Source organism: Miniopterus schreibersii (genome assembly GCF_964146895.1).
Source record: "Miniopterus schreibersii genome assembly, chromosome: Y".
NCBI lineage: Eukaryota > Metazoa > Chordata > Mammalia > Chiroptera > Miniopteridae > Miniopterus > Miniopterus schreibersii.
This window is the reverse complement of record NC_138120.1, coordinates 783,072-795,000: the sequence shown is the minus strand read 5'-3', so window position 1 is coordinate 795,000 and position 11,929 is coordinate 783,072. Positions and strand designations below refer to the sequence as shown.

Below are 11,929 nucleotides of genomic sequence, written 5' to 3'. Positions count from 1 at the left end.
TTTGGGACAATGTCCCCATCCCACATAGAGGCTGTGCCCACATCCTCATGGACCATCAGGATGGAGAAACCTCAGAAGACAGGTGGGACAGTGTCCCCATCATACCCCAAAGCTCTGCCCATGTCCTCATGGACCATCAGCATGGAGGGACCTCAGAGGTCATGTGGGACAGTGTCCTCATCCCACACAGAAGCTGTGCCCATGTCCTCATGGACCATGAGGATGGAGGAACCTCAGAAGACAGCTGGAACAGTGTCCCCATCATACAACAAAGCTCTGTCCATGTCCTCATGGACCATCAGCATGGAGGGACCTCAGAGGACATGTGGGAAAGTGTCCCCATCCCACACAGAAGCTGTGCCCACATCCTCATGGACCATCAGCATGGAGGAACCTCAGAAGACATGTAAGGCAGTGTCCCCATCCCACACAGAGGCTCTGCCCACATCCTCATGGACCACTTGGATGACTGGGCTTCACAGGACAACTGGGACAGTGGCCCCATCACACAACCCACCTGGCTTGCAAGCCTGATGGATTCTCGCCAGCAGCTGTGCACATTTCTCATCGGCCCAGTCATGCAGGATCCTGGCCAGGATGTACAGATCTGCCTCCGGAAGGGGGTCTTGAAAGAAATCTCCTGTAACACAGGGTAGGGGCCCTGGGGTCACCCTGGAGTGGACCAGCAGCTGGCATGGTAAGGTCACCTGGGTGGATCGAGCATTCCCCAGATCTACCCAGCTGGTGACCCCCAGACCTAGCCCTGGACAAACAGAAGCCTCAATGGAGACAGTTCTGAAGATGTTTGGGGCCTTCATCAGATCTGGGAGATGATTTCATTTTCATTTCATTTCCTAAATGCCCTCGGCCAACGCACTCCAGGAGGCCGCTGGCAATCGGTCAGCATCTCCTGTGGCACCGACAGTCAGTACACGTCTCTCTGAATGAGAAGAAATGCCCCAGAGAGACCCTTACACGCAGCTGGTGTCAGACACTCAACTCTCATAATATTTTTTTCCTGCAAAAGCGTCCATTTGGGAAGGAACCTTGGAGAGCCCTGTGCCTGCAGGGTCAACTCAGAAGGCCTGGGTGGACCCAAACTCTGCAAATTCACATGCATTTCGGAGGACGTGCTGGATGCTGCGTTGACCGTTTCCAGCATCTCTCCCCGGAGAGAGGAGACGTGGGGAGCTGAGCCCCATGTTTCCAAGGCGAGAGGGAGCCCCATTCCCGCTCTCGGCTCACGGTCCTCCTCCCTCGGAATCAATTATTGTCCCCTGATCTTGCCTTCAGCCCACTTCATTTATTCCAAGCCGTGAATGTTTTGAATTTAGACACCAGTATGAGGTTCCTGGGGCGGTCGTAAGAAAATACCCCCCGCTGGGGGCTTAAACAACAGACATTCCTCCCCATGCGCTCACCACCCCATCCTGGAGGCCAGGCGTCTGAGATCCAGGGGTCCCAGGGCCCTGCTCCCCCCTGGAGTGTCCCCCCTGCCTCTTAAAGCTCCTGGGCCTCCAGGCGTCCCCGGGCTGGTGGCCGCCTCCCTCCCGTCTCTGCCTCCGTCTCCCCGACGCTTCTCCTCTGTGTCTGTTTCGCCTCCCCTGTCTCTTACAAGGACCCTGTCCTTGGACGTCGGGCCCCCCTGACCCAGGACGACCGCATCTCAGGGCCTTCACTTCATCCCGCGGACGCCCCCACGGTCGGCCTCTCCCAGCCCCCGGGTGCAAACCTACCTTCGCGGAAGGTGATCCCTTCTTCCCCTGGGAACACGAAGTGCCTCTTGGCCGCCTGCACCACAGCTGGGATGTCGAAAACGGTGACCTGGCGTCCAGGGTACAGAGAAACGCACTCCTTGGCCAGAGCCCCCGAACAGCCTGGAAGCAGACGCAGAGGGTGACGGGCAGAGATGAACCTGTGGGCGGCCACCGCGAACCCCTGAGGGTCCAGGTTGGGGACCTAGTTGTCACGGTCCCCGCGTCATCGACATGCCCCTGAGCCTACGTGGTCTCCCTGGTTCGCCCGGCCTGGGATCCAACTTCCAACACAGCGTCTGAGCTGACTGCGGCCGGGACGTCTGCCCACCGACGGCAGACAACCGCCCCATGAAGGAAGCCGGAAGCCCCAGGCAAGTGCCCCACGGAGGACGTTTCCAGGGACCACCCTGGTGACGACCCTTCCCGATGCCACCCAATACAGATCCTGGATCCAGGAGACCTTTCCTGTGGTTTCACCCCCAGGGAGGTGATCCGTATACGGACATGTATTTCGATGGAATGACCTCCCCCCCATTTCTCAGGTCAGCTGAGGTCCAGAGATTCCAAGCAACCTGCCTGAGGTCACACAGCCAGCAAGAGACAGAACCCACTTTCGAATCCAGGGTCGAATCTCCCGACGATCGCGCCTGCTGCCCGCGGAGAGCCGAGGGAACACCTTCGGGCCAGCACGGTCTCCCTCGGGGAGCTCTGTCCATCTACCTCCTGCCACGGCCCTACAAGATCTGGGGACGCCCCCCTGAGCCGCAGACCCAGGACCCAGGACCTCCCGAATGGGCCTTGCACCCTGACGTCATCACCGGCAGCTCAGCCAAAGCCACCGGGTCTTCACTTTGTTTTTAAAAGACGGACGATGCCGTTGGGCGGGTGCTCCCCAGCAGGTGCACCGAACCCCAAATCCTTAGGTCACATCCTTCATAGGCACCTTAGCACCCAAACATGAGGTTCCTAAGCTAAAGGGTGATATCTGCGCCCCCGCAGGACCCAGGAATCTCTCCTGGCCCCAGAGGCTCAGACAGAACTGGGCCTCACAAGGAAGCCATATGACAAGTGTCACCTCAATGTCTCTGTGGGTTCCTTCCCAGCATCTCGGCCAGGGGACAAGGGGACGCCTTGGACTAAAGCACCCGTTCTTAGGCCGAGCCCTGCTATCGTCTGCTCAGGTGTGGTCCCTGGACCGGCCACATCAGCGCCCCTGGGAGCCGGTCAGAAACTCAGATAGAGCCTCGGAGGGTGGGGCGCCCGCGTCTGAGTCGCAGCGGGTCCCCCTGGAGATTCTGACCATCCCCACATCGACAGCCACGGCTCCGCAGAGGCGGCCAGTTGGTTACAGACGGTGACAAGTCGAGGCCACCACAGGCTTCGGGATGTGAAAGAGCTTCATTGATGTTTCTCTCTCTCTCTCCCTCTCCCTTCCTCTCTCTGAAATCAATAAAAAATATATATATTCATAAAAATTTTTAAAAAGCCACAAAGGGTTCAGGCATGTCTCATACAGAATTTTATTTTTTTATTTTTTATTTTATTTTTATTTTTTTAAATGTATCTTTATTGGCTTCAGAGAGAGGAAAGGAGAGGGAGAGAGAGAGATAGAAACATCAATGGTGAGAGAGTCATTGATCGAGCCCACAACCCGGGCATGTGCCCCGACCGGGAATCGAACCCCGATCGCCTGGATCCCAGGTCGACGCTGAACCGCTGAGCCACACCCGGCCGGGCAGAATTTTATTTTTTTTTAAACGTTTTTTATTGATTTTAGAGAAGAGAGAGAGAGAAACATCAATGGTGAGAGTCACTGATCGGCTGCCTCCTGCACGCCCCCTACTGGGGAATCAAGCTCGCAACCTGGGCCTGGGCCCTGACCGGGAATCGAACCCAAGACCCGACCCTGTTCCGGCCGATGCTCTAACCACTGAGCCACACCGGCCAAGGTCTCCCCACACAGGATTTTATTTTTTTTATTATTATTTATATATATATATATATTTATTGATTTCAGAGAGAGGAAAGGAGGGGGAGAGAGAGAGATAAAAACATCAATGATGAGAGAGTCATTGATCGAGCCTGCAACCCGGGCATGTGCCCCGACTGGGAATCGAACCTCGATCGCCTGGATCCTGGGTCGATGCTCAACCACTGAGCCACACCGGCCATACAGGATTTTAAACGGGGCTCCAACATCCAGACGAGAGACTCACCGCCGAGGTCGCACAGGAGCTGGAAGGGTGACAGGTCGAAGGCAGCGAGCACGCTTCTCCCCTGGACGCTCCAGACCTCCTGCAGACCTCTCATGAACAGCAGCCGCTCGCCCTCAGACCTGGGGGGCAAAACCACGCTTGTCAACACCACGGAGCGCCCCATACGGTCACGAGCAGCAAGGCCACGGGGAGCCCTCTGCGGAGCTAAGAGCTGTGGCCCGCAGCACGCATCCGGCTCAAATCAGTGACATGGAATCTGGTTGCTGTAAAAATACTTCATTCCGGGTGGTGAGAGCCCAGGGTCAGCCATCAGGCTCTACCCAGTGCGACTATGACTGGTCGCCTTTCCCTAGGAGCCACGAGGGACGACCATGTCCGTCAGAACAGAAATCAGAGGCTGTTTTATTATGATTATTAAATGGTTTTATTGATTTTAGAGAGAGGGAGGGAGAGAGAGAGAAACATCCATGATCCGAGTCACGGATCGGCCGCCTCTTGCTCGCCCCCTGCTGGGGATCGAGCCTGAAACACGGGCCTGGGCCCTGACCGGGAATCGAACCTGCGACCTCCTGGTTCACCGGTTGACACTTAACCACTGAGCCACGCCGGCCGGGCAGGAGTCAGACGCTTTCTAATCAGGGAAACCAAGGCTGTGTCCCTCACCCCGCGTGGCACGAGGCAAGATTATCTACTTTGCAAGTCGACCGGCGCTGTTTGAATTTTTGTAAGTTTTTTTTCTAGGATTGAAATTTTTAAAATATTTATTTTAATAAAAATATTTCTATATGAATAGAATCGTTATTATTATTTGGCAAAGCTTTTATGTAATTTTAAGTATATTACGTAGGCTTAATTAAGTTTAAAAACTTTTTTTTCTTAATAAGCAGAGAGAATATTCTAGGGCCCATTGCAATAATTTAAAGTTTTTTTTTTTTATTAAAAGGTGTTTTAAAATTTAAATTTTTAAAATTAAAAGGTGTTTTAAAATTTAAATTTAATTAAAATTTAAATTTAAATTTAAATATTGGTTAAATATATTTAACCAATAGATCGTATTATATATTTTGTTTGTAAAATAACAATATATTTTATGGTAATGCCTTTAAAAGGCATTCGTTAAATTTAAAAATAGTTGTAAGAGTGAATATTTTGTTTAGACGATAAAATTTTAATTTATGTAAGTATTTATATAAGTATTTAATTTTTTTAGGCCAGTAAAGATTATATTTTACTAAAGATTATATTTTAGTAATGCCATTTGGAGGCAAGGGCTCCAAACGGTGGGGATCCTGGGAGGTGGGCAAGAGACGGTGAGGGCAGGAGGGGCCTTGCAAGGGGGCAGAAGACAAGGAGGGTGGGCGGGTGAGGACCTGGGCGTATCTCTGGGTTTGTGGGTCATGCCCCCCCCTCCACCCCACAGTTCCTCTCTCCTCTGTGCCCCTCTGGAGCCCACCGTGTAGGTGTGGTCTCCGTGTACGAATAGACAAGAGTCATCCGGCCCCAAATGTCAATATTTCAGGAGCTGAGAAGCTCTGTCCTGGCACGAGAGACTCAGTATCTGTCAGTCTGTGTGTCTCACTGTCGATCATCTATTCTCCATCTACCATCAGCCTGTCTACCTACCTCACCTACCTACCATGCAAACACCAAATCTGTGTCCGTGCATATAAAGAAAAGCAAAGGGCCCGGCCGGCATGGCTCAGTGGTTGAGCATCGGCCCATGAACCCAGAGGACAGGGTTCGATTCCCGGTCAGGGCACAGGCCCGGGTTGCGGGCTTGACCCCCATACAGGAGGTGGCCGATCCATGACTCTCATCATCGATGTTTCTCTCTCTCTCCCCCCCTCCCTCTCTCTTCTTCTTTCTGAAATCAATAAAAATATATTTTAAGAAGAAAAAAAAAAATTGGCCCTTAAAGGGAAGGGCCAATTCTTATCTACTCAGGAAGCTGATCTACACAAATATTAGAACAGAAAAATCTGTGTTTTTTTACATTATTATTTTAAATTAAATATCAACTTCCAAATCTTTTTGCTCTATTGGGACACATTTATTCAGCCCGGTAAAGGGGAACGCTTTATAAATGATATGACTGTCTAACCATAGGCTGCGCACCTGAAACAAATCCAAAATAATATTAAATGTAAACTGAAATTGAAAAAAAAATAATTGTAATTAAAAAAAAAAAAAAAGTACAAATAAATAAAATATTAGCGTTACCTGTAGATGGCGGTAAAGAGCTCTTCCGAGGGAACCCCGAACGCCTTCAGATACTGGTTCTTTCCTTCTCTGAAATCAGGGCAGGAAGCCTGTCACCCGGGTTCGGGGACATTCCCTGAACCTCAGTGAATGCACACAGGTGGTCCCACAGCCTGCCCTCGGGGGTGGGGAACCTGTTCTCTGCCAAGGGCCGTGTGGGTATTTCTAACATCATCGAGGGCCGTGCAAAAGGATCGGCTTAACAATTAGCTATGACGACCGCTCCTAGATGGATTGAATTTCGAGCCCTGCCTGCGGTTGGCTTGGCAGGGCCGGACGCGATGATTTCCCTGGTCGTTTAGGGCCTGAGGACCGGACGTGCCCCACCCGGGCCTTAGATCACGGGTGGGACAAGCAGGAAGTGTAATTAAGTGACCAGTTGATGGAACGCATGCATGCCTTCCATTCCTGGTCAAAAAACACGAATATTCAGAGCTGCGGGGTCCCCTACGAGCAAAGAAGGGGTGAAATTTTGTTGTTAATTCTCACTGGAGGATATTTTTTAACAGAGAGTGGGAGGGAGGGGACACAGAGAGAGAGAGAAACGTCATTGTGAGAGAGAAACATCGATGGGTCGCCTCCCACACCTGCCCCGACGGGGTGCGGGGAGCGAACCTGCCATCCAGGTACGTGCCCTTGACCAGGAATCGAACCCGCGACCCTGGGGTGCCCGGGGGGGCTCCCTTTCTAACCGCTCCAGCTGCGGCGCGGAATAAAATTTTAATGGCAATAGAAAGACTGTGACGATGACGTGCCCTTTGGGGACGTCACAGCCTCGAACGACTCATGGCCCAGCGTCTGAGGATGGAAAGCTCCTTATAACTGGGGAGACTGCTGATGAGCCTGGAGGACCAGCTAGTTACCTGCGGCAGGTAACTAACTAGTCTACCCCTAGTTCCTTCTCTCCGCCTCCCTGTAGCTCGGTGAAGAATTTCTGGTGCACCCGACGCCACCCGGGAGGGCTCCCTGGTGTCCAGGACAACTGTGTCCCTGTTGCTTGTCCCCTCCTGCCCCTGTCCTGGTCCCTGCACCCCCAACGCCAGCCCCCGTCCCGTCTCAGATACGTAGCCCGGTCTCTCCCTCTCACCGCTGTGCTCTGCGCCCCGTCTGCGGCTCGCGCCCCTTTAATATTTAATTTTAAATTGAATATCAACTTCGAAATCTTTTGCTCTGTTTGGACACATGTATTCAGCCCGGTAAAGGGGAACGCTTTATAAATGATACGATCGTCTAACCCTTGGGCTGCACACCTGAAACAAATGCAAAATCATATTCAATGTAAACTGAAATTGAAAAAAAATAATTGTAATTTAAAAAAAAAAAAGGTAAAAATAAAATATCGCAGCAGATTTATTATATTAAAGTGGCCGCCACAGGTGACCCGCAGGTGATCGAACGCCTGCTCTGAATTTCCAAACGTACAGGTGGCCCCCATTTGGTTCTCCGAGGGCCCTGGCGTGTCAACGCCTCAGCGCCCTGAAGCCACCCCGGGGTGGCCCTGGGATGTCACCCACGCTGTTGACAACACGCACACGCCTACCTCACAGCCTGGGCCAGGTGTGCCCAGCACAGGTAGGTGGTCTTGGCCATGTACAGCAGCATGTTGTGCTGGGACCTGGGGCTGGACCTGACCAGGTAGGCACTGGAGAGCTCTGTGTTTTCATAAAAAGCTGAAAAAGGGAACAGCAGGAAAAAAATTAAATAAGTTAACATTTCAAGACGTGGCCGTGAGCCGCCGCCGAGACGGACAACGTCGCGATTTCCGTTTGGCCTTTCCCTGCGAGCACGGAGATCCCCGCGGCGAGGGGTTTACCCCGAAGGGACGGGTGGCAATGGACGGGTCCCTACAGCGGGAACGGTGCTTGGCGTGGGATCCTGCCGTGCTCCTGTTCCTGGGGCAGCATTTCGGCTCTTAGGACAGGGGCACGGCCTGTCCGATTCATGACGAAGGTGCTGTCCTTTAACCACCGGGCAGAAACTTGTCCTGGCTGCTGAATGCCCCCGGGGCTCTCCCGTGGACCCCAAAGCAGGGCCCGAGAGCCAGCTGCAATGCCCTCTCCGGCAGAGCATCCGGGCAGCTACCCAGGGCGTCCCCAAAATACACGTGTCCGCACTTTAAGAGCCGATAGCTCAATGGACGTTTCTCTCTTTCCCGCCAGACAAAGCTTTGAGCAAAGGAAATGGATCCGAAAGGGCCCCTAGACTTTTTTTTTACGGGGACACGTAAAAGATAAAGTTGACGGGACCAAACCGGCAACCGTCGACGCGCCGAGGGCGCACAGATACCCCGTGAAATGATTCCTGACGTTCGCGATCCCTTTGCTTTGTGGTATCGGAAGGGTCGTCCGTTTGAAAACAGGCCTTGACCCGAAATAAAATGATTCGTTTCTACGGGTTCTTTTAAATGTTGAAACCGAACCGCGTGCCCATAAACTCCGACTTTACTGTCGTTCAAAGCGTGGGCATAGATTTCTTTTGGGGTGGGGGAGACGCCCTGTATACCAGTAGGGATGGTCGGCAAAGGTTGTCCCCGGCACGGCCTCTGTGGCTCTCGCTGGCTTGCGCCCTGGCACCTGCTGCATCTGCCAGCCTGGCTATCTGAGAACTGTCACCTCCCAGGTGGCATCTTCCTGCTCAGTATAATGCCGGCCAATGTTTAAGCAAAAAGCCTACAGGGGGCCCTGGCCGTCCGTGGTTAGAGCTTCGGCCTTCGGACGGACGGAGAGGTCCCGGGTTCAATTCCGAGGCCGGGTTGCAGGCTCGATCCCGCCCTGGTCCAGGTGCGTGCGGACAGCAACCAATCCATGTCTCTCTCTCTCCTCCCTTTCTGCTCGCTCTGCAAAAATCAATGAAAAAAAATATCCTTGGGTGACAATTAAAAACAAATTTAAAAGCCCCTGCAGCCGGCCACACTCTCCTGCTCCTTTTTAGACCGACCCAAGCAGTCGTTTCTCGACTTGGCAATTTCACAAAATTGCACAGAATCCGAAAATCGCCCTCGGCGCTCAACCTGGGGTTAACTGGTTTGAGTTTCGCCGAGTTGGGGCAGTTTTTAAAAAGCGTATATTCCCGTATTTCCTGGGAGGAAAGCCGCGTCGGCACCCAAATAAAAATGTGACCTCACCGTGAATGGCCACCTTCGGATTGAATATATTTAGCGTGCTAGAGGATTACTTTCTTGGCATAATTTTTTTTTTATGTACTTTTTAAAAATATGTCTTTATTGATTTTAGAGAGAGGAAGGGAGAGGGAGAGAGAGAGAAACATCAATGATGAGAGAGTCATTGATCGGCTGCCTCCTGCACGCCCCCGACGGGAGATCAAGCCCAAAACCCAGGGCATGTGCTCTGATGGGGAATCGAACCCTGACCTCCTGGTTCATAGGTCGATGCTCAACGGCTGAGCCATGCCGGCCGGGCTGTGGACTGTCCCCGGCTGGCTCTTCCCAGAAAAACGGCGCCGAGGGTGAGCATTTAAAAACGCCTCCTTTGAAACCGACACATACCTCTTCCTCCTCTCGTTTCCGCTTGAAGGAGCTTCAGGGACACGCAGGTGTCCAGCAGCAGCTCTGTCCCCCGGGAGCTGGTGCCCAGCCGTGCGGCCACTGCGTCCGAGCCCAGGGGCCCCGGGGCCTCGGCGAGAGTGTCAAACACTCCCAGCTCGCAGGCGGCAAAGAGAACCTCGGGAGAATTGAAAGCAGGGACTGGAGGAGATACGTGTACGCCTGTGTCCATGGCGGCATCGGTCACAGTCGCCAAGGGGTGGGAGCAACCCAAGTGTCCGATATTATGGAATATTATACAGCCATGAAAAGGAATGACATTCTGATACCTGCTACAACATGGATGGACCTTGAGTATATTAAGTAAAATAAGCCAGACACTAAAGGACAAATCCTGTAGGATTCCACTTACATGAGGTCCCGAGAGTCACAGATTCACAGAGACAGGAAGCAGATGGTGGGTGCCAGGGGCTGGGAGAGGCGATGGGGAGTGAGGGTTAATGGGGACAGAGCTCAGTAGGGACTTGAAGAGTAGATACTGGTTCACCTGTGTTTATTGAAGCATTAATCACAGTAGCCAAGAGCTGGGAGCTCCCCGTGTCCGTCGACGGGTGAACAGATAAGCACTACGTGCTCCATCCACACAGTGGAATATTATTCAGCCATGAAAAAGGAAGGGCATTCTGACAGATGCTACAACATGGATGGACCTTGAGGACATTAAGTGACAAGCCAGGCACTAAAGGGCACATCCTATAGGATTCCACTTATACGAGGTCCCGAGAGTTACAAATTCACAGAGTCAGGAAGAGGAAGGGTGGGCGCCAGGGACTGGGGAAGGGGGATGGGGGGGGTGAGTGTTTTATGGGGACAGAGCTTCAGTTTGGGACGATGACAAGGTTCTGGAGATGATGGTGGCGATGTTTGCCCAACGATGTGAATGCCACTGAACTATACGCCTAAAAGTGGCTAAAATTGTAAATTTTATGTCTATTTTGCCACAATAAAAAGAGGTTTTGCCCTGGCCAGTTTGGTTCAATGGTCAGAGCATTGGCCTGCAGACTGAAGGGTCCCGGGTTCGACTCCAGCCAAGGGCACATACCTGGGCTGCAGGCTCGATCCCTGGCCCCCGGTCGGGACCAGATGTCTAGTGGGGACACCATCTAGTGGAGGAACTGGGCCCCAGGGACAGTGAGGGCCAGGATTTGGTGGGAGCTGCCACCATAGGGGACATTTTTTCCATTGCTTTTTAGAGAGAGTGGGAGGGAGATGTGACAGAGACACATCGATTGGTGGCCTCCCACGCGCGCCCCAACCAGGGCCAGGGATCGAGTCTGCAACCCAGGTACGTGCCCTTGACCAGGAATCGAACCCGGGACCCTTCAGCCTGCAGGCCGACGCTCTAACCACTGAGCCAAACCGGCCCAGGGCAGGGCCATTCCTTGGCTGGTTCAACCTGTTCTACGGTTGCATTAAATTTTATTCTATTAAGATTATACCAGCTCTCGTCCTGTTAAATTGGTGACAGCTAATGACCCAGGATCGTGTGTGGCAAAGCGACCACCCTCCCAGGATTTATAACGCACCCGACACTATAGAGAGCCAGCAGCATTCTAAGACGGGGTCCGCAGAAGGGTCCCCAAGGCAGCGCTCACCCATGAAGCAGTCCCACCCACCCCCCACCCCCTCTCCCGTCCGTGGGACCCGAGCCTGCCCAGCAGTAGGTTCTTCCCCGGCTCCTACCTGGGAGACCATGAAGCCGTGAGAGCACTGGTCCAGGAGACTCGGGGTGGCCTGATCCCCCGGGGAACTCATTTCCTTCCAGGCCACCTGGCTTTGAGGGTCCCCGGTTGTCCTGGCTGCAGGGGGTACGGGGCTGTTAGCAAGCTGGGGACGACCAGCGACTCGGTGCTGGAGCAGGAGACCCACCAGCGAGACAAGACGGTCACGGTGGAGAATCCCATGAGCCTTATTAAGGGGATGACACGGCTTACGGGCTCCCGCTGGTTTTCTGCCCACGCCTGCTGTCCCCGAGGTGCCCACGGCCTGGAAATAATATATTATGTCATTGTCACGTTTTATTAGCTTATGTTTAAGTTAAATTTCAATTTTTATTTTTATTTTTTTATTTTTTTATTTTTTAATTAAATATATCTTTATTGATTTCAGAGAGAGGAGAGGGAGAAAGAGAGAGA

At 52.7% G+C, this 11,929-nt stretch overlaps 1 protein-coding gene across 1 annotated transcript in view; it reads right to left on the bottom strand.

Annotated features, from left to right (window-relative positions):
• The window catches only part of LOC308551982 (acetylserotonin O-methyltransferase-like), a gene marked incomplete at both ends in the record, with an annotated part of 15,475 nt that extends 3,926 nt beyond the window's left edge, over positions 1 to 11,549 (bottom strand). The window contains 7 exons of the mRNA XM_081126923.1: positions 518 to 640; positions 1,737 to 1,877; positions 3,974 to 4,092; positions 6,194 to 6,262; positions 7,773 to 7,902; positions 9,738 to 9,912; positions 11,478 to 11,549. Of these exons, the coding sequence (XP_080983049.1) occupies positions 518 to 640; positions 1,737 to 1,877; positions 3,974 to 4,092; positions 6,194 to 6,262; positions 7,773 to 7,902; positions 9,738 to 9,912; positions 11,478 to 11,549 (829 nt within the window). The remainder of the gene's footprint in view (positions 1 to 517; positions 641 to 1,736; positions 1,878 to 3,973; positions 4,093 to 6,193; positions 6,263 to 7,772; positions 7,903 to 9,737; positions 9,913 to 11,477) is intronic.
• Between the last annotated feature and the right edge of the window lie 380 nt (positions 11,550 to 11,929).